The 23,069-nt window shown below is 40.7% G+C and overlaps 1 protein-coding gene across 1 annotated transcript in view; it reads right to left on the minus strand.

The window, feature by feature from the left end:
• SHC4 (SHC adaptor protein 4) overlaps positions 1 to 23,069 on the minus strand; it is a 121,041-nt gene that overhangs the window by 17,911 nt on the left and 80,061 nt on the right. The window contains exons 5-9 of the mRNA XM_029951820.1: positions 22,861 to 22,914; positions 18,538 to 18,589; positions 9,327 to 9,450; positions 7,467 to 7,638; positions 5,294 to 5,354 (exon numbers count right to left, since the gene is read on the minus strand). Coding sequence (XP_029807680.1) covers positions 5,294 to 5,354; positions 7,467 to 7,638; positions 9,327 to 9,450; positions 18,538 to 18,589; positions 22,861 to 22,914 — 463 coding nt within the window. The remainder of the gene's footprint in view (positions 1 to 5,293; positions 5,355 to 7,466; positions 7,639 to 9,326; positions 9,451 to 18,537; positions 18,590 to 22,860; positions 22,915 to 23,069) is intronic.

Genomic DNA, 23,069 nt, shown 5'->3' on the forward strand with positions numbered 1-23,069 from the left:
CCCAAAAGTTAAAATTATCAGAATTTGAAATGTGGACGTATGTCTATTTTCTTTATCAGGAAATGCAGTAAGTGTATATTGGGCCTTGAGATATTATGTAAGGATAGTATTCAGCCACTGTAATTAGCAAGACATTTAAAAAATATTATCATTAACTCTAACTTTGAAATTTTCTATTTTTATGTGTGTTAAATTTTTTTTAGTTTTATTTATTTTTTTGAGGCAGAGTGAACAACAGGGGAGGGACAGAGAGAGGGGGAGACAGAAACCCAACCAGGCTCTATGCTATCAGTGCAGAGCCCAATGCAGGGCTTAAACTCATGAACCATGAGATCACGACCTGAGCCAAAGTCAAGAGTCAGATGCTCAATTGACTGAGCCACCCACAGGCCCCTTTTGTATGTTTTATAATACATGCATAACACAGAAGCATATGTGTATATAACTTATACTATGATTTATTTAGGAGTGCCTGCTCATAAAAATTTACTGAAAGCAGACTATGATCAAAAGTGTTGTGGGCACCTGGGTGGCTCAGTTGTTTAAGCAACCAACTTCTAAGCTCAGGTCATGATCTCACAGTCTGTGAGTTCAAGCCCCGCATCAGGCTCTGTACTGACAGCTCAGAGCCTGGAGTCTGCTTCAGATTCCGTGTCTCCCCCTCTCTCTCTGCCCCTCCCCACTTACACAAGCACACACACAAACACATTCTCTCTCTCTCAAAAATAAATAAACATTTTAAAAATGCCAAACAGGGGTGCCTAGGTGGCTCAGTAGGTTGATTGTCCAACTTCAGCTCAGATCATGATCTTCCAGTCCATGAGTTTGAGCCCCATGTTGAGTTCTGTGCTGACAGCTCAGAACCTGGAGTCTGCTTCAGATTCTCTGTCTCCCTCTCTCTCTCTGCTCCTCCCCTACTCGTGTTCTCTCAAAATAAATAAACATTAAGAAAAATAAAATAAAATAAAATAAAATAAAATAAAGAAGCCTCCCCCTTAGATGTTCCTTCCCCCAGGCTGGGTCCATACTATAGGTATCTGTTTACTTGTCTGTCTGTCTTCCCCTTGAAACTGCAAATTCCTTGAGTCCTTAAAAAGAGACTAGAACCCATTTATCTGTTGTATCCTCTGTATCTTCAATAACTGGTATGAAATAGGTGCTCAAAAGAAAAAATGTTTGTCAGCTGAATAAACAGATGCTGAATGTCTGCTTGGTCTTCTTTCCTCAGCATATTTGACCCCACTGTGTTCTGAGTCAACCTTCAGCACACGGCACTGGCTCATCTGGCCCTTACAGAGTGTGGCAGGAGCTGACCACATTAGGTTTGCCATCCCATAGGACTATACAAAAGCATCAGTGTCTATATCCAGTCTCTCTTGAAAACAACCATTCCTCCTTTTTTCAAATGCAGTGTTTTATTTAACTCAGCAATGTTGCCTTAAATTTATATATATGTGTATATATTTCAGTCTATTCCAAAATTTAAAATCCTCCTTGGGTAAAGTGTGTGGTTGATGAGAGCTTAACCACACATGCCAGCCATTATGCATTCCTAAATTTCTTTTTGCCAAGTGTTACTCTGAGAAGCTATCCAACCTGCCTAAAAGAAGATTTGTGACAAAAAATAAACACATAGTATACAGTGTATATACTGTAAGTATCAAAGTTTTTAAGTGCAAGCCCTTAGGGTTTGTGGTAATTTAATGTCTTTTTGATTAAAAATATCAATATTTCCACTTGAACTTGAAGGTCTGGGAAACATTATTCTGTTTTACTAATTAATTTTCTCCATAACGGCACTTAATATTAAGGAATGGTATCTTTTATAAGTCTGGTGATAAATACAATTAACTCCTTCAAAAACCAGAAGCCTACTGCAGTATTTATAATATACTGGAATTCAAGTTTTAAATCAGTATTTGAATAAATAAATGTCCTGGGAGGAAAAAGCCAAACCTTATTGAAAATATTTGCATAGGTGTTTCTCAAATGATTATGTCTAAAACTCTAGGAAAACCCATAAAAATTATGTATTTGCTATTCTGGCAACTGCTATTAATTTGATCACTGGTCAAGAATTTCAGATCAGTTTTTATTTGTATTATTTTAATAGAGAGAGTGTGAGGAGGGGAGAGGGGTGGGGTAGGGGCAAGAGACAGGGGGAGAGAAAGAGAGAGAGAGAGAGAGAGAGAGAGAGAGAGAGAGAGAAATCCCAAGCAGGCTCCACACTCGGAGCAGAGCCTGACACAGTGCTCAATCCCACAACCCTGGAATCATGATCTAAGCCAGAATCAAGAGTCAGACGCTCAACTTACTGAGCCACCCAGGCGTCCCTCAGATCAGTTTTTCAACATTTGCCCAAGTAGTCATAGGCAGGCCTCAAGACAGGAACATCTGCTTCCTGGGTGTCTGTGGATGAATGGACACTATAGTACTAAAGTCCTTCTGACCACAATAGGGGGGTTGCCTAACTGTTGTGGCCCATTGAGCTGAGGTCAAGTCCTTCAATCCCTCCTAGCCTTCTGGTTCCCCAGTGGAACTTAGAACCTGCTTTCCTTTTGTTTTTCTAATTTTTTAATGTTTATTTATTTTTGAGAGGGAGAGAGAGAGAGACAGAGTGTGAGCAGGGGAGACACAGAATCTGAAACAGGCTCCAGGCTCCAAGCTGTCAACACACAGCCCAACATGGGGCTCGAACCATAAATGGTGAGATCATGAGCCAAAGTTAGCCACTTAACTTTGAGCCACCCAGGTGCTGCAGAACCTGCTTTCCTAAGGAAACAATGACTTTCAGGGGAAGAAAGTACTCAGCTGGAGGACTTCTTTGAAACTGCAAACACCATCTCTCACCAACCCAAGATTCTTAAAGGTTCCCAGCTACGATCTGTTCCCTGAGAGCCACCACAAGGAAGGTGCCTCTGCACTGGTTCCAGACTATCCCACAGTCAGAGAGCAACTGAAGAACAGGCCCTTGCAATAGAATTTTCTACTGGTGTGTTTGTCATCACAAAATATACATTTAAGCTCCAGTACAGGCAAACCAGAGCAGTAGAACATGGTGTACTTCTTTAGCAGAGAGCCATCATGGCTAAAATTAATTCTGGAATTAATTCTAGAAAAATATATTCCAGGCTCCAAATAAAGGTTTATTACAAAAGTCTGTTCATAAGTTTGGATCTGCTCATATGGGCTTAGTGCATATAGAAACCACGAAAGAATAAGGGGTTACATTGTTGGTTTAAAGGAGAAATAAAAACAAGATAAGCAGAAACAATAAACTGGATGCTATGACAAGGGTCCACTTACAAAAAAATATCTTGAATAAGATTGAAACAATATCTCTATATCCACTAATTCCTTCATAAATGTTCCTTAGGACTCTATCCTAAGTCCAAGACTCCTCTGTCTCACCCCTGTATTCTCTCTGTGCAGTCATCTGGGATGTGGCCTTGGCACACCAGGAATTCTGGTTCCCATTTATACTTTCTCTCTCTCTCTCTCTCTCCCTTCCTTTACCATTTCCTTCTCTGTGCCTTGATAATTCCCACTCTTCCCTCAGGACTTGGTTTGGTTGTTTTGTTTTAGAGGTAACTTTAGGAAGACCCTCTAGAGCCCCTTGGATTAAAAAAAAAATGGAGGGGGGAGAGAGAAATAGATAGAGTGTGAATAGGGGAGGTGCAGAGAGAGAGGGAGACACAGAATCTGAAACAGGCCCCAGGCCCTGAGCTGTCAGCACAAAGCCCAAAACACGGCTCAAACCCACAAACTACAAGATCATGACCTGAGCTGAAGTCAGACACTCAACCAAATGAGCCACCCAGGTGCCCCTAGAACCCCTCAGATTAAGTTAGGTTTCCCTGTTTTTTGTTCCCATAACATCTTGGGCTTTGAAACATCCATCCTATTTGTAAGCATTTGATGAAGTTGTGTCTTCCTGATTAAACTACAGATGATATGAGTACCAGTTGTCATTCCATTCCTGCCTCCTACCACAGCGCCAGACTCCAAAGAGGTCCTTGTAGTCACAGAGTGATGGGTTGAATAAATGAAGAATAGAGAATGGGATCAAAGAGCATGTGGAGATATTTCCAAGTGAGCATCTGCACAGGTACAAAATGATTATAATATTACAGGGCACATGTGGTAGGTTCCTGACTTTTAAATCCTTAGGTTAGGGATTTCTGAATAAAGAAAAGGAGGGAAGGAGGAAGGAATATAGCTCTTAGGAAGCATAGTTGTAAAAACACATTTGTGCTTATCATTAATTTCATCATATTACTAAAAGTTAGGTTAAAATTCTAAATAACCAAAGAATGGCAAGAAATTTTAATGTCTATCAAAAAGAACCATATTTTTAAAGAATTCACAATACTGTCTTAGTTCACTGCTCCTATTATTTTTGCATGGTAGAGGAGGGTAGTAATCACAGCTGTGCCTGAAAGAATAAACCCTCATGTATGCCCTGTGTTTAAGAAATAGTAAAGTGAATAGATTACATTGGCATAATTCCATAAGAAGTTTGAAAGTATCCTTAGAGGTAACTACCTTCTAGGTGGAAAGTTCCTACTAATTTAATTTGTTTCCTTAAATGTGGTTATTCAATTTTATCCTCCACAGTATTAATTGTATCATCCAGTTATCCACTCTTTTAGTGCTGCAAAAAACTTTGCTTTCCAAAGAATAAGTACTTTCAAAAATTTTTAAGAATTAAATAACTAGCAGCAAAATTTTATGAAAACATACTTCCAATCTGATAGTTGATGTTCTACATTTGCATTATGGAAAAGTTGTGCCCAACATCAATTATCACGTCCAATAATGAGACACTGAATGCCCTGGGAAGCGGGGGGTAGGTGGGCCCCTAATTGGGACTCTCACATTTCAGATTTCTTTTTGTTTTCTATGCCAAGCAGACAAAAAGGGTCTTATCTTAATCCTAATGGACTTGACAAGCATCAATTTTCATAGTCGCTTAATGTCTGATCTTCTGTGAGGTGGAGCTCCCTTGGGTTTTGAGCAGAGAAAGCACCTTTCCAGGGGACTTTTCATGATGTTAAGACAGTGAAAGATCTCAGGAGGTAGAATGACAAGTGTGGCCGAGCACACAAGCACGAGGGGAAACCATGAGTTTCCTAAGTGACACACATGTGACATCCTGGGCCTCTTAGAATGTAGGACGCCTGCAGCTGACGCATTACTTTCCCATGAATATTTCAGAGCCAGGACCACACACAACCATATGACTTACAAGCAACAAGGAGAGTGGCAGATGGGGAAGGACAATTGTACCTACCTATTGCCCTGCTTTGTTCTAAACAGTTCTCGTATACACTGCTGCACTTGGAGTTTCCAGGCTGTGTGAACAATAAATTGTGAGACATTTACAGATATGGTATACATTCATAAACTAGCCCAAAAAGCCAAACAAAACAGTAATAATGGTCCCAGAAGAATACAGCAGACAGCTCCACTCTCTGACATAGTTATTGTCTGACAGGTAATAAAAGGAAGGTGAGATTTTGCATGGAGAGCATAGACTTCTATGATAATGCATTGTGCGGGGGCTGCAGAGGCGGGTTCCACACAGGAGCGGTTTAAAGGCTGTGACTTAAGGCCTGCATCCCGAGCGTCACAGCTTTTGCTAGGGAGGCCCCATTCCAGGACTCAATCCAAGTCGCAACCAGAAAGTGTGAAAGTGTGATTTCCAGGACACTTGTATAGACTCTCAGTATTGAGCAAGCCTCTATCTAACAGCGTATTGGCAGACTGGAGCCTGACTCTAATGAGGTTTGTGCCAGCTTCACTTTCTATCCTTGAAAATCTTATCCATCAAAGGGTTGCATTGATACATATATAGATATAGATATATAAATATATTGATATATAAATGAGATATATCTTGATATATAGATATGTGTAGGTATATATACACATACATATTCAATAACGGAGTGGGATCTCTGATGCCTTTGAAAAAGGCAATGTCTATCCTTTAGAAAGATTAATCAGGCAGCGCCATGCAGAAGGGTTTGAGGTAATGAAACTGTAGACAAGGAAAGGGGTTTCAGAATCATCTGGGCACACGAAGGCCAGAACTTAGAAAGGTCCAATAAAAATGTAAGAGGTTGGGTAAATTCTATCAAAAGATTTCATGGTAGAATCTTCAGTCTTGAAGACTGAGTTGATACGGAGTCCAAAGTGTGAGAGAAACGAAAGACTGCAGATTAATGAAACAGTAGCATGTCATTAATTAAACATAAGTAAGTCAGTAAAGGAATCTGGTTTTGAGTCAAGGAGAAAATGCTGAGTTCAATCTTCACATAAACAAGTAATGTAATGCCTGTGGGGTTACAGCTGGAGAGATCGGCCATGGCTGAAGATGGAGAGGCTAGAAGAGTGTGTACACAGGTATGTACATGCCAGAGGAGAAACGAAGGGCAAGGCCAAGGGCAGAGCAACTGTGGTAAAGGCGGGAGGGGGTGGGGCTTGAAGGGGGAGGGGTGGAAGAAAATAAAATATAAAAAGAAAAGATGTAATTACTTTGAAACAGCTCTCTAAGATGACAGGGCAAATTTAGTAAAATGGTAATTGTATAGTCTAGATTGTAAATATATGAGTGTTCACTGTATACTTCTTCCATCTTTTCTGTATGTTTGAAAACATTCATAATAAAATGTTGGAAAACATGAAAATGAGAACAAAGAAGTAACTAGAGATGGGAGTTGAGAATGACACAACAGAACTGTGTTAGAAGCGAACAGAAGGTGTAAAAATAAGGGGGAGGCAGCCATCAGGTATCAAATTCTGTAGACCGATTCAGAACACTGAAGAGGAGAACTGATTTAGCAATGAAAACTGGTGACCAAAAAACCACTGGTGACCGTTGTTAAAGTAATTTATATCAAGTTGCCAAGATCTTAGAAATGGAGTGTTGACGCAAAAACCAGGATGGGGACAGTGGTTTCTAGAAGTTTGTGGGTAGAAGGAGGTAAGACATTATAAGTTGGCTGGAGGAGTCCGAATTTATGTGCAGGCAGAAGAGAACCGGTAGGCAAAGAGAAAATAAAGACTGACACAGGGGTTGGCAGACAGAACAAGGGCAGAGAGCTGGAAGGTGAGGACGGGTCAGGGGCTTGGGGAAGGACGGGCTGTGAAGGCAGCAGCAAGGGCGCCAAGCAAGGAGAATACAGGAAGACTTGGAGACGAGGAAAAGTGAGGCTGAACGTAACAGGCTGGGCTGCCCTCGTCCTCCCAGTGAACGGAGATGTGAAATCATCCACTCAGGCAGTGGCGGGGGATTCGGAGCAAAAATGGTCTAGTGCAGGCTCCGACAATGATTCATTCTCTGGCTCAGTACGGAGAAAGACACTTTCTCTAAACTAGCATTTGGAAACTCAAATTAAACTCTCTAGTGTCAAGGACGGAATCACATTGCTAAGTTCCGGTAACCCTAAAACATTACTTACCAAATAGCACAACTTTTCACATCGTATGGGGCAGTAGGCCATCTGTTCTGTGGCTGGGACTTTGACTCGCACATCTGAAACACCACCTGCAGGTGGCTGCTTCCCTGGGATTTCATTGTAATACTCATGATCTTCTCTCTCTGCAGCAGGACCATCAAGAGGCACCTCCTCACTGTAAGGGAAAAAAGAATCCCCAAGAGGCTGGGCGGGAATTCAAATGCTGTAGGGGAGGCAGAGGGATCAGAACCATGCAAATCACCCTGGAAAACTTTGCATTCATGTTTTAAATTTATAGCTGTGTGTAAGTGATGTCAAACATCTGGATGGAAGCAACCAGATGGTTGAGTTGTTTAGCTTTCCATAGACAATTAAAGTGGGGTATTGGGTAAGCCAATGCAAAGTGCTAAGGGTGATGCTTTTGTGTCTCCTCCCAGTGATTACGCAACACACACACACACACACACACACACACACACACACACACACGAACTCCCTGAATGTAAGTCATCTTTGTCAGCAGGATACAAAAATAAAGTTTTCCTGAGTATCTTCAGCAGGGTTTGATTGTACCATTTTAGAAATGTTTTGCTAAAAAAAAATTAGATATTGGGCAGAGGGCCTGGCCCAGTTTGTGAAACCAAGATTAAAAAAACAAGAGAGCTATGGCCAGCTATCTCATCTGCACAAATCCGGAGGAGTACACGGGATTCATAAAGAAATATCAGAACCATATGTGGCCAGTGGGTAGATTTATGTAAACATGCATTGTTTTAAAAATTGAAACAGGGCAGGAAAACAAACAAACAAACAACTTTCCTTCCAAATTGAAGTTTGTAGAAGTATCTTATGAAAAAGAATAAATCAAGTCCTTTTGGACTGAACTAATTCCGCTGACAACTCACAGTTTTGTCAGGTTCATTACATGTCAGCAAAACGATAGCACTAAGATGTAAGTGTTATCCTGGGAAACATCCAACCTCCAGGCCTCCTAGTAACCCCCTCTCCTTTGCCACCCCAGAGCACATCACACAGGGAGATCTCCAAGCCCAGAGTCTGTTGATACACAAAATAACTAACTGGGGAGGGGTACGTTTAAAAGTACCGAAGAGTTTTGTCTCCTGGGGATGAATTCTGCTCACTGCACTCCACACTGCCGGAGTGTGTCAGGCCTGAGGGCTCAGCTTTCCTTGCACACTTTCTGTGCCTCAGATAGAGCAGCCAGCTCCTTGGGCCACATCACTTGCCAGCCCTGCCACAGTTTAACGGGAGCTCATCTATTTATATCACAAACTAGCAAATGAACAGTGACTCCTGCTATAGACATTTGATTCCGACTGTTTTGCTCTTTATTCTTGATTTTTTTAGACACAGAATCTGAAGCACGTTCCAGGCTCTGAGCTGTCAGCACAGAGCTCGACACGGGGCTTGAACTCATGAACCACGAGATTATGTCCTGAGCCAAAGTTTGCCCTTTAACTGACTGAGCTACTCAGGTGCCCCTTGATTTTTTTTTTTTAAGTAGTATGTAAGGGATCTGGGATTGAAACAATTCTGAGACATGTGGTGTCTATTATTTTATGATACTATTTAATTAATTCATACCTCTGTATGATATCAGAGAAATAGGGCAGACCCCTTCTTAAAGTGTCTCCTTTAATTTTGATACAAAGCAAGAGGAAATATTGAGACAAATATAAGAGGAAGAAAAACAGAAAATGTCACTATTACTTTGTAGTGAAACTGTCTATTTGTAAGAAAAAAATTACTAATTTTGTTGGTCAGTTTGAAAATGCCATATGAATTTGAAAATAAAGCAAAATAAATACAGCAAGGCGAATAATTATAGAACTCTTGGCTGACCTTTCCCAAGAAGTATTCAAAGAAGGATTTTTCAAATACTGTTTAAACCGAAGTTCAAAAGCCTGCCCTATGGTGCTGATGACGTCTTGGGCCATTCCGCTGCGGCACTCCAATATGTGGCAGGCTGCGAGTGGACAAATAGAAAGAGACTCTAATAAATTTTCAACAAGAAGGTTACAACAAAGTCAAAATATTTCCAGAACAGGAACTGGTACTTGAAGCAAAGGGGGTAGGTTTATAAGCTCTCTTCAGCTCTCACACAGCAGAAAGGAATACTTCATATTTCATTTGCATCAAAGAAAAAAAACATTCATAGTTTACATTTAAATATGCCAAAACACTGACAGATTTTGGTCTCAAGACAGGTTTTGGGGGCCCACATTTTTATAACACCAGACTGATCCTAACCAATAACGTGACTCACATTCAGTGTTAGCTCTAGAATTCAATACCTGAGATGCTGAGGGCAGCCCTCTGACAGGAGGATGAGGCTTGTGCTATTGCCTTTGCAAAAATATAACTTTCCAAACCCCCTCCCCTCCCTCAAAGTGGGGGATGAGCTGCTGGTGATGACAGGAGCTTTATAATACCCCTTTGCCCTGTCATTGCTATTAAAAAAATTTTTTTTAACATTCATTTATTTTTGAGACAGAGAGAGAGCAGGGGAGGGACAGAGAGAAAAGGAGGCACAGTATCTGAAACAGGTTCCAGACTCTGAGCTGACAGCACAGCACCTGATGTGGGGCGAGAACCCATGAACCGCAAGATCGTGACCTGAGCCAAAGTCGGATGCTTAACTGACTGACCACCCAGGTGCCCTTGTCATTGCTATTTAAACAGTTTTTTTTAATTTTTAGTTATTTTTGAGGGGGAAAGGGGGGGGGGAGGGGAGGGAACATGTGTGAGCAGGGGAGGGGTACAGAGAGGGAGGGACAAAGGATCCAAAGCGGGCTCTGCAGAGAGCAGAGAGCCCAAAGCGGGGCTCGAACTCACAAACCCTGAGATCATGACCTGAGCCAAAGTTGGACACTTAGCCAACTGAGTCACCCAGGTGCTCCATGTCATTGCTATAATAAAGCAGTGACAATATGGTAACCCTTGTCTTCACAACCCCACTAAAGAACTATATCTGTTAAGCATTAAAACCAAGATTTTGTGATGATGGCATGACCAGAAGATATTAAAATTCTTTATTAGATATTTTCTCTGAGAATCTGGCACTGGGAAGAGGGGGATTTTCACAAGTAATTTAAAGAAATAAATTATGGAAGGGGCAGCTGACAGAATATCACAAATGAGCAAATCTGCTGCTGCTGCTGCTGCTACATAAAAGCAGGAGCTTATGTGGAGAGACTATAAATTCACCTCCCACCATACGGAATATCATTTTTGCTTCAGTGAGAGTATCGGTCTTGCTTAGGGCCCTGCAATATGGAGATTTAATTGAAATGGAAGTTTCATCAGGATGACTTATAGAGGCCATAAACCTCATGAGAAATAAAATCTTTAAATACACACTGGTTTGTATAGCCTGAAGAGTGGAGGGGTGAGAAAAAGCTTGATGACGATTAAGTAGACACAAGAACGCTGTAAAAACTGTTAGCTGTCCTCTGAAAAGAGCTTACACGAGTGCATGGCGAATTGGAGTCAGTGCCTGAGAAGCTTCCTGGGCCTCGGGAACGGCGGAGCCAACACTGGGACACTGTGGAAAGGGTTTTGTATGTATGTAAAGTAAACGGCAATTCATTTATATCTGATAGGGTTTTCAGAGCCGGTGCCAGTACACAATAGTGATAACTACAGCAGTGTTCTGTTCGTAGCCTTATGTTAATAATTATCCCAACAAGGGGCACCAGTTAAGCCTCTGACTTGGCTCAGGTCATGATCTCCCAGTTTGTGAGCCCGAGCCCCACACTGGGCTCTGCACTGGCAGTGCAAGACCTGCTTGGGATTCTCTCTCTCTCTCTCTCTCTCTCTCTCTCTCTCTCTCTCTCTCCCTCTCTCCCTCTCTCTGCCCAGCCCCCCCCAAAATAAATAAATTTTAAAAATAATAATCTCAAGAAATCTTAAGTAATACTCATTCCAGAATTGACTTGACTTTCATTTAAAGGATTTAAATGAAAACTTTTTAGTTTTTTAATGGTTATTTCTTTATTTTCAAGAGAGAGAGAGAGCAAAGGAGGGGCAGAGAGACAGAGAGATGTTCTGAAGACAGACAGACAGACAAATGATCTGAAGTAGGCTCTGCAGTAAGAGCCCAATATGGGGCTCAAACTCATGAACTATGAGTGCATGACCTGAGCGAAAGTCAGACACCTAACCAACTGAGCCACCCAGGTGCTCCAAATGATATCTTTAGAAAGCATGTATTTGTGTGTGCGTGCATGGGGGGGTGGGGGGGTTTACTAAATCGAACAATGCTAAGGTATAACTCTCTAAAAGAATTGTCATTACCATTTCTTATAAGGTTTTCCCTTTAAGGAAGCAACTTGGATCCTAATATAGACTTAGGAGCTAATTCTAGTTTTGAAAACCTGATTAAGAATGTTTATAGATGGGGGTGACTGAGTGGCTCAGTCGGTAAAACGTCTGACTTCAGCTCAGGTCATGATCTCACAGTTTGTGGGTTTGGGCCCCATGTGGGGCTCTGTGCTGACAGCTCAGCACCTGAAACCTGCTTCAGATTCTGTCTCCCTCTCTCTCTCTCAGAAATATATAAAAAACATTAAAAAGTGGAAAAAAAGAATGTCTATAGATGTATATCCTTTCTACCAAGGGAAAATGTTTGATCTATCTTTAGACTGCTATTTTAAATTGACCCTTCTTTTTCTCTGCAGTAGCTTCACACATGACCAACATATAGAAGGTGTTTTAAAAATTGTGTTAAAGGAATACACACTGATTGTCCTGAATCACATCAATAATTCTAGTGTGAGAAGTTGTCTTCAGCTACATTGAAATGACACTTGCAGTGACCCCCACAGTGGGACAGGTTCCTACAGCCACTGGGCGCTGTGAGGCATTGCTTGGTTTACTCATGGAGATGGAGATGAGTAACCCACCAAGTGCCCTTGGAAACGTGCTCTGCAGCTGACCCAAGAGAAGTTGTGTCACATCACAATTAAAAAAGGTAATTCCCTTGAATTCGTTTGTTTCTCATCTCAAAAATTGCTGGTCCAATTAAAAATAAAGTCAAGATCCCAAATCATATCAAAATGCAGAATACAATTTTTTCAATGTTATGTTTTCCTTAGGTTCAAGAAGATGTCTAGAGATGAAAACACGGAAGATGAGAGAGGCAGGAAATTCAAACATACATACACACACATACACACACACACACACACACACAGAAACATGAAAATGTGTCTCCCTTAAAAGGGATGAAAAAATAAGAATATTTAAAAGAACTCTGGAAAGATTCAGATTCAAGTTTCAAATTCCAATTATGCCATCATCTGTATGACCCTGAATAAGTAACTTTGCAGTAATGTCCTCATCTGCCAAGACAGCGCACTGATTATTTATTTTAATGTTTACTTATTTTTGAAAGAGACAGAGAGAGAGAGAGCACGCACGCACACGAGTGGGGAGGGGCAGAGAGAGAGAGGGGAGACACATAATCTGAAGCAGGCTCCCAGCTCTGGGCTGTCAGCACAGAGCCTGATGTGGGGCTCAAACCCACGAACCTTGAGATCATGATCTGAGCCGAAGCCGACGCTTAACCAACTGAGCCACCCAGGGGCCCCAACGAGGATTTTTTTTAATCTTAGATTCAAATTCTTCAACTTTTTTTCACTTGTTTCCTAATTGTATGTTCATGGACAAGAGGCTGAGAACTATTCTTAGAGGATAACAGGCCCTTCTTTACTCCTTTTATATTGATTTTTAATAGACCAGGGCTTTTTGTTTTGTTTCTGGTTGTTTTTGTTTTTGTTTTTGTTTTTGTTTTAGTAAATTAGAAATTCAAAAGTGCGGCTTCTAGGTTAACCACCAGATGGGGCTGTGGTACTGAAGCAAGGAGTCCATTCCAGGCTTAGGGAGGTATCAGCCCAAAGCAGCAAGCCGGCCACAGTAAACTGATGTCACCAGGACAGCAGTGCATATAGTTTATAACCATAACATAAATGTAAGTAAATAGCCTAATTTAAATTATTTTTATGGTCTTAAAAAAAATTTTTTTAACTTTCTTCAGAGACTGAAAACCATGGCCTTCCTACACCCAGGTAAACTGGGGCCTTTTCACATACTAGATTCAGAGACACTTTTTAAACCTCCCTGGACTACTACACGTATGGAGTCAGAGGTGAAGAGAATACACATTACACGGCGAACTGTATTAGTCACTAAATAAACTCAAAACATTCTTAGAGTGACTTTTACTTTTCTACAGAAAAGGCCTTTTATAAAATGAGGAGTTCAGGTCCCAGCCCAGATGGAAAAAAAAGTAGCAACTGCCCTGACTTGAATCTACTAATGCTCAAAGCAAATCAGGCAAATGCGAGACAGTGGGGACAGTCAGGAGGACTCTTAGCATGGAGCCTGGACTCCTCTGCCTGCCTACCCTCCTCCTCCTCATCCCGAGGCTGGCCCTCTTGCCCTTACCATCCACGGTCATCCTGCTTCCCAGGGACACCTAGGGCCTGTTAACTGCCACACTGAAAGGCGTGTTCCACCTTCACTCCCCCTCCCTCCTTTTCAGTATGTGACTTTCTGGGTGTCTTTTCCCAGAGAAATTTGCTCTTCCTCCTCGTCAGGCGAAACTCCTCTCCTGATTTTCTCTTTTCCCAACTACTCCTCTGGCCCTTTATGGTCTCCTCTTACCCCCCCCCCCCCCCCCGAGCCTCAGCCCTCTTCTTTCCCGGTTCCTCCTTCAGTGATCTTGCTTACTCTTAGGGCTATGAAGTTGCAGTTTTCCCAAACCTGCACCTGAAGATCTGGTCTCTGTCTCTATCTCTCTCTGTCTCCCCACCCCCTCCATCTCGACTTCCACCTTTCCCCCTCCCCGACCCGGAGCTTCTCCTGCCTGAACATTTTCCCCAAATGAACCAAAGTCACTAGGTAATTCTGTAACATCTTCTTTCCAGTTTCACTCTTTATTTATTCAAGGATTTAGAACATTTTTTTTCTTTTTTACAAATACAATAACTATTAATTGCAGGAGTTATAGAAAACAAAAAGGCACCAAGAAAAAAAATTATGTAAATCCCACTATCTAAAGATAACTACGATTAATATTTTGGCATCTCTTCCTTTCTAATCTTTCCAATCTTTCTTCTAAGTATATCTCCCTACAAAAAATTACCTAGGGTCATGCTATACCCATTACTTCACAATCTGCTTTTTGCACCTAATAACATTGTCAACATTTTCCCCATGTCATTATTCACTCTAACACTAGCTTTAAATTGCTGTATAGTACTACAGTCTATGGATTCATTTAAATAATTTGCTATTTATGAATATTAAATTAATTTTATTTTTTCTGTTCTATAAATAACATATGACAGCAATCTTTATTGCTTAGTCTTTGCACATGTCCTAATTATTTCCTTACAACTTAAATTGCTGGTTCAAAAGTATTTCCCTCCTTAAGTCTTTGGGTGCAATTTGTCATCTTGCTCTCCAAAACGTTTGGATCTATACTCCTACCAGCATTGTTCTTTTTTCAATATTTGATATTTGAAGATGAAATATGAGACCTATTTATAAGTTGATTGCTAACAAGGTAGCTAGTAAGCTTTTAAAAATTTTTTAATGTTTCTTGGTGCCTTGTAATCCTCTTTTGTAAAGATGTGCTCAGGACCCCAAATTGATTTACTTATTAGCTGGCTGAACTTAGGAAAATGATCTCACTTTCTCAATGCCAGTGTTTGCTTTGGTAACAAAGGAATAAGTTAATATCAACCTCCAAGAGTGGTTGTGAGGATGAAATGAGACAACGCCTACCACAGAGTGGGCATGCAATAAATGGTAGATTCCCCCCAGTTCGATTTCTCTAGTGGATTATCTTTTTCCAAATTGTAATATTTCCTGTTTCTTTAATGGCAACAGCACTCTAAATCACACAGAATGATGATGATGATGATGATGATAATGATGATGATAGCTACCATTTATTATATACTTACGATGAGCCACACATGGAGATATTTGCATTATAAATAATATCTCATTAAGTTCTCAGGAATAACTGATTTCTATTTTTTTCATCCACCTTCATATCTAAATTGATGCCAAGTTCCATTAGTTTCCATATTTGTCCAAACTGTCCATTCCTCCATCAAGGCAATGTAAACATTATCAGTTCTGCCCAGGACTAAAGAGATGTCTTCTAAATTGGACTCTGCAATTCCAGATCATTTTCTGTCCTCTAGTATCATTTTCACAGATACAAATGCCAGAAAACAACATTTTGCAATTTCAGCAAAAAGGCAGAAACCTGAATAATGGCTATAAAGCTCAAAATCTTTAATGCCACCCAGTGGCCTTCTGGCCAGCATTCAAAGCCCTCTACGCTGTTTCTGACCTACATCATTGGCCATGGCTCCCTTACTTCTATTCCTCCCCTTCTCTGCATCCCCAGCCTCTCACACACACTCACATACCACCCAAACATGTAGCCTTGAGCTATCATTACAGAACTCTATCACCTGGGCTGCCACTATGTTCCACACACTGTTGTCCAGGACCCCCTTCCTTCCCAGGAACATCCTACATGCCAAGTGTCTCTCCCCCACTAAATGATGAGCCCAGGCTAGCCGGGAATTCTTGTCCTTCCACAATGATTAGCTCAGCCCCTTTCATACAGGATATAATTAATAATTATTTGTGGGCTTGAAAACTATGACACCGCCTCTATGCAAAGATTAAAGTCCAGGGGCTGAGGTGAGTGGAAAGCATCTAACACCACAGGGGTGTGCCAGTTGGGGGTTTGTTAACAGAGTGGCTTCTCACAGAAGTTTCAGTAACCAAGATAAATAAGAAAGGGAACGTGGAGACTGAAAAAGGAGGCATATGGATGAGGAGATGCTAAGTTAGTAATCCAAGAAAATTACCCTATGTTTCTAAGACACCTACCTTGTAAGAAGACCCATTCCCCTAAAGAAGAAAGTAAGCAACTGATCTGAACCTTTAGACTGCTCACCACTGCTTACTGAAGGGCAATGACGTTCCTGAGCCATTCAGGGACTGATGGTAAAGTTACCTGATTTCCTGATCTATTTGTTCTTTCTCTCGCCTTGTCTTTTCAGGTTAAGAGAAAAGGCTTTGTTGTTCAGAGGCCTTACCCAAAATAGCATGCAGTTACTCTTTTGGGAAAGTCAGGCTTAACTAAAAGAGGTTGCTCTTTTCTGGTATCTTTTGTTGTATTTCATTCCTACACCCCCGTTGCCCTTCATTAGTTCCTGTCTCTCCTACTCATCTTTGGCGATTATCCATTCCTCATCACACGGTTTACAATGAGTCAGTTGCAACCGAGGGTTGTATAGTACTTGTCACCTGTTTCTTCTTTTCCATGTCATAGAGCCATGTTCTTTTGGCAATTACTGAGTATCTACTACACGCCAGGTCCTGTGTTAGTAGCTTGTCCTCATCATTTCACTTTTTAATATTTTTTTTAATGTTTATTTATTTTTGAGGGAGACAGAGACAGTGTGAGGATGGGGCAGAGAGACAGGGAGACACAGAATCTGAAGCAGGGTCCAGGCTCTGAACTGTCAGCACAGAGCCCAGGTCAATCCCACAAACCAGGAGATCATGACCTGAACCAAAATCAAGAGTCGGAAGATTAACCAACTGAGCCACCCAGGCACCCCTCGTCATTCATTTTTACTATAATAATAGCTTCCAAATAGATCTCCCTGCCGTATGTTTTTTTCTGAATCTATCCTGCTCCCAAATCAATCTTTGTGAAGCTCTGCTCTGTCAACAGCTTTCTCCCCCCATTTGCCTGAAGATTAAGTCCCTATTATCAGCTCTCTCCCATCTGCCTTCTGGATGCCTTTCAGACTTTTTTTCTCCATACCCAATCTGCTTTGTAGTAAATATGTTCTATTCATTTGCTCCTCCGGCGTACCATGTACATTTCCATCTTTGTTTTACAGCACTTTGAATTTCCAAATTCTACTCCATGTATACTTAACAAATGTGTGGGGGCAAACTCTATCCCTAGAGTGGCAGAGGATGCCACCCTAATAGGTTCTAGTTAAGGAGAAGAATCCACCTAAGACTCATCCCTACAAGGGGTCTGAATGTTGCAGAATTAGGGATGAGAAGTAACAATAACCATGTCTGTCTAAAGAGATCCAATGACCTATGGAACCTCAGGCCCGTCCCCTCAAAGTTTGACTAGGAGATGAGTTTCTTTGTTAAGCTTGCTAAATCCTGGGATAAGAAATCTAAGCAATCTACTTTTCCATTCACTGAGATACTCAACAAAAATAATTACTTTTGTTACAACACCTATGCGCTTGTCTTTGTGATGAGGGCTTTGGAAACAACATTGAATAAGGTAAACAGGTTCCTGCCCTCATGGAGGTTTCAGTAAAAAGGGAAGACATTAAACACATTGACAAATGGTAAATAAAAATAACAGAAATTTGGATAACTGTTAATAAGAAGAGAAATAATATGATGATGCAACAGGGTAGGATATGCTACTGGAGATAGGAGGTGCAATCAGTCAAAGAAGGTCTCTTTGACGAAGGGACATTTCAGCTGAGATCCAAAACATGAGAAGAAGCCAAACACTGAAAATGACATGCCAGACTCTTAAACAGCAAAGGCACAGGCTCAACACACACATCTGTGGTGCATGTGCACACACGCACGCACATACACACACTTGCTGAGACCAATGCGGGCCAGTAACCTCACTGGCTTGGGTCTCTACGTCGCTCATCCACCCACGGGGTGTGGCGGCCAGCTCCTTCTATTATATTAACCAGAACAGCTTCTCCTTTAATTATACAAACAGGTCATGAACCTTTTGGTGTAAGGGTCCCTCAGAAAACTGGGACCTAAATCCCAGCTATAGACTGCTGTGCTAGCGGGGCTACTTATTTCCAACTCAAATCCACATAATATTTCTAGAGCCCAATACAGCACCCTAGTGATCCTCATCACCCTGTAGATGGAAAAAAACGGCTTGTTACATTTTAAAGTTGATATATACCAGCTTTTAAGAAAATCTAGAAGTTGCTTTCCATACCTCGTTGATTAACTGGATCTTTAGCTACGTAGGCAACATAGTCTGTGGTATCCTATAAAAAAAAAAGCAAAAATGATTGCATTTAAAATGAATAGATTGTACTGTTGAAAGGTAAGAGTACATTTAGGATATGATAATGAGGTAAGGACTTAAACACAAATGTTTCTATTTAAAGAGAAATGGAAAGCATCCTAAGAGGGAGCATAAATATACACTGGGTAGTTTACCAATTGTGGGTCCCAATTCTCTGCCCCTTGGAGAGAGAAGTTGAAAACTAAACATTCAGAGGCAGATTTAGTGATACTTATTCACTAAGAATAAAAAGAGTGCAGATAGGGCATATACTGGTACATATATTCTTTAAAAATGGCAAGGGACCATGATTCTCTCCTGTGCTGAAAGTTGAAATGCCTAGAGTTACGCAGTCACAGAGCAGTCATAAACTGGGAGGCGGCACCATGATTTCCCAGTTGTCCAGACAAGACACCATGTACGTCAGAAAATAAGTCAACTCAAGAGACAAATTGGTTTTTGTGGTTGTTTGCTTGCCCGAGTGCAGTGCAAGTTAACTTAAGAAATAAAGCAAAAATACAAAGCATTTTTTGGATCAATATATAGAAAGGAAAAATCATTTTGAAAACAAGAACCCATGAAAACTCTACGGATTCCAAAAAGAGGTGTTGCTGACGTAAAAACAAACATAAAGCCACTTGGTAATTCTTTTACTGAAAACAGTAAACTGATGAATGATAAGATCTTAATAATTAAAGATACTTTTTGTTATCTCAGTTCTCAGGGAAAAAATATACACACAATGCCATTTGCAGATTAGAAGTATGACTCTCCAGAGGGAAGATGCAATCAACGGGCAGGAAATAAAAGCCCGTTTGTAATACCCTCAAGGACAATCACTTAATAACCCACAGTGAAACACACAGGAAGCAGACCTCAGGGTCAGCATAACGTGTCTTCAGTTATTTTAAAAAATAACAAACACCTAAGTAAATTTATCTTATGCTAAAAGATAAAAGGGTTGATATATCTTGTAAATAAATAAGGTCATATCTGTGAGCTTTGTTTTATATTAATTTAGAGGCAAAGCCACAGTTGCTGGGGGCTTGGCCATTTTTAAACTTGAAGCGATAGTGTGATGCCAACAACACGGGCCAGCGCGGTCAGTGATGGGAAAGAGGTTGGGGGACCTCCTCTGAAAACCGTCTCCAACGGTCTTACAGTTCTAAAACTGGTAACCGTAAGTATCTGGGAGAATCAAAAGAATGTTAAAAGTAAAGCACAAATGGTGAAAAAATATATTAGAAAGTATATTTGTGACATACTTGTTATGCATTTTTTAAAAAAAAGAAAGTATATGTAGATACAGAAGCATTACCAAGGACTGTCTTCAGGGCTCACAGGAGGAAGGCAGGTAAATTGTCATTGAGAAGAGAGTAAAGGTGAGCAAAGGTCAACAGGTAAGGAAGAATACCTAGTTTTTAATTTCTTTCATTTTTATAATGTTTATTTTTGAGAGAGAGATAGGGCACTAGCAGGGGAGGGGCAGAGAGAGAGGGAGACACAGAATCAGAAGCAGCTCCAGGCTCTGAGCTGTCAGCACAGAGCCTGACACAGGGCTTGAACCCACGAACAGTGAGATCATGACCTGAGCTGAACTCAAATACTTAACCAACTGAGCCACCCAGGTGCCCCAAGAATGACTAATCTTTTTTAAACTTGGGAGGAAATCTGGTGGAAAGAAGGGTACTACTTTGGGCAGTGGAGACTTTTAGCTTCTTGCACCCAGTTTGCAGAAAAGTTGTAAATTCCTAACAAACAAAGCTATGGGCATGTGCTAGCAACAGTGGTGACAGCTAACCCCATCACGCTGTGCCAGGCATGGTCCCAGCAGGTTACATGCATCAGTTCGCTTAATTCTCACATTGTGAGGAAGGGCGGTCACTCCCCATTTTATAGATGAAAACGCTGAAGCTAAGAGAGGCTAAATAAGTCAAGTCTCCCTGACTCCAAACTGGCAGTTTATTTGGGGGACCTTGAATGCCAATGCTTATGGTCACCCCAGTTTTCTATTTTAAGTAGAATACTAGGTTTTCTTTCCAGCTTCAGAGAGCAATGGGGTCCCACTTAAATTAGTAGGTACAAACGTTGCCATAGCAGCTACAAATTCTTTACCGTTTGTTTGTGGGCAGTGCTTTGGTGGGTTGAAAGTGCTAAAGAACTAAAGGCACATGAAGACAATCTAAAAAGAACTAGGAATGGGAGAACCAGAATAGACATCATGCAGGGCATGCCTCAGGCAAATGAGGGTCTGTGTGCCAATGCGAACATGACAGCAAGCGACTCTTGAAACTTGAAAGGGAAATTTAGAGCCAATATCTACAATTATTTTTAACACTTCACTTGCACAACTCATTACTTTAAATAACTTAAGGAAAATATTTGAGTTCCTTCATGGATGACTGAGCTATATTGGGTTAGGAATAAAAGAGAGGATGCCAGCCTCTTCAGACTGGGATTCAGTCAACCCTCTCTATACCAAACATGTCCTGGTTGTCACTGTAGAGGCAAGATTACAAGGCTTGGTGGCTGGGAGTTCTGACTGAGTACCAGGCTTACACTGCAGCTGCTAAGTGCTCGGCTTCCTGCAAGCCCCCTGTTTGCTAATGAATCCATAATTAGCCATCCACAGAATCTCCTGGGGAAGAGGTAGAGCTCTTAAAATCTGGTTTACATAATAATTAAATACCACGATGGAACTAATATATTCATTTGGAAATAACTATCCTCAAAGCTGAAAGGTGAGGTAGTAGAGAAGCCTAAAGGGAAAATTAAGTATGCGTTAATAAAAGAAAAACAAAAAAAACCCCAATAAATTGAAGTTCTATAAATACTGCTTTTCTTCCTTCCGTATGCTTCAGGTAGGTTCAGAAAACAGGGAGTCTGGGTTTGACACACTTAAATATTTTGAATCACAGGTAGCCAATGTGAAGACAACTAATTATTGAAATGTTCTTAAGAATAGGGTAATCTGAATAGCATTTAACTATGTTTCACACACTAAAAAGTTATACCAACAACCAGGTAAAGAAAGTTGCTTAAAGACTTTAGATGCCAGTAAAGGAAGCAATGATTACAACAGAGTAGCTTCAGAACTTTATTTCCTTTTAGGATAGATAATAATTTTTCCTTTTGAATATTTAGCATAGAGGGCAAAACCCTGGAGTGACATCAGCTACCAGATTTAGTTTTTACTACCATTCCATACCTCTCCTGGATTTCTGAGTTATATGTCCCATCATTTATGACCCTATATTTTATTACTCAGTTGGAAGTGAAAAACTCAAAGTGGTGACCAGAAAAAAATCAGCCATTACACTGGATTTTAGTGCCTCATTTCTGAAGGATACAATCTTTAATAATAAATCCTCAGCAGAAAAGAAAGCAATACATTGGCAGTAAGAACAAAATAGACATATGCTCCGAATGTGTTTTCTTGACCTTATTGATGTTCAATCGTTATAAAAGTCATACTCAGTCCTCTTCTAGCTTCTGGATGTTTGCAGGTAGAAGAAAAATATCACAATATCATGAAGCAGCAAAATCCTTCTTCTAACCCCTCAGTTTAAACAGATTTGTTTCTTGGTTGGTCACAGACTTCCTAACTTAAATGCCTCTCTCCTTCTGCCCTGGTTCAGAAGTGACGCAGTAGAGAGTCAGGGAATGACCCTCTACTCTGTGTAGAAGGCTTGGAGACAGAGCACTTGCTCAGTCTCCCACAATTCGTGGGAAATGACACCTTGTGGCCTCCAGGGAGGAAGGAACCGCAGTTCTCTCCTACCAGCCATGTGTTCCCTCCAGGAATTTCTGCAAGCCTGGCTGCTCACTTTAGATTAGACATAGTTGCCTTGGTTGAGAGCCAGAGTGGCAAATACGCTTCCACTATTTGCCAAGTACAACTGCTTAACAGGATCTGCCTGAAACTCTGTGTTAAGAAGAATGCTGAGGAGGACTGGTAACGCATGTATGACATCCTTGATTTTCATGACTTAGATGTTACCTACAAGAACAGTCTCCAATGACAACTCCATGACTAACAACACAATGGAGTATCATTAGCTAGCTCACATACCAATCCAAATATTTAAAAAATCAGTAATGGAAACTATTTTATCAAAGCCAAATTTTTGATTGCACATAGCTATTCATAAATTGTAACAAAACATTGGAAAAGATATGTAATGGCTAACATGCTTTACATGGAGGTTCTTTTAACTTTTATAAAAAGAACTTTTATAAATCCATACTTACAGGATCCCCTCCAGAGGCAAATGAAATAGACTGCATATGATGATTTGCAATAATCTGTAAAACATAAACAAATTAAACATGTATGATACTACAAATTAATTATGTCTAGTTACATATAACCTAACAGTAATGGTCTTCAATTTTAGGTTTTGTTTTTGCGTGCTTAGCATCCCTTCGGAAATTACTCCATACACATTCTATAATAATCT

This window comes from Suricata suricatta, chromosome 9 (genome assembly GCF_006229205.1).
Source record: "Suricata suricatta isolate VVHF042 chromosome 9, meerkat_22Aug2017_6uvM2_HiC, whole genome shotgun sequence".
NCBI lineage: Eukaryota > Metazoa > Chordata > Mammalia > Carnivora > Herpestidae > Suricata > Suricata suricatta.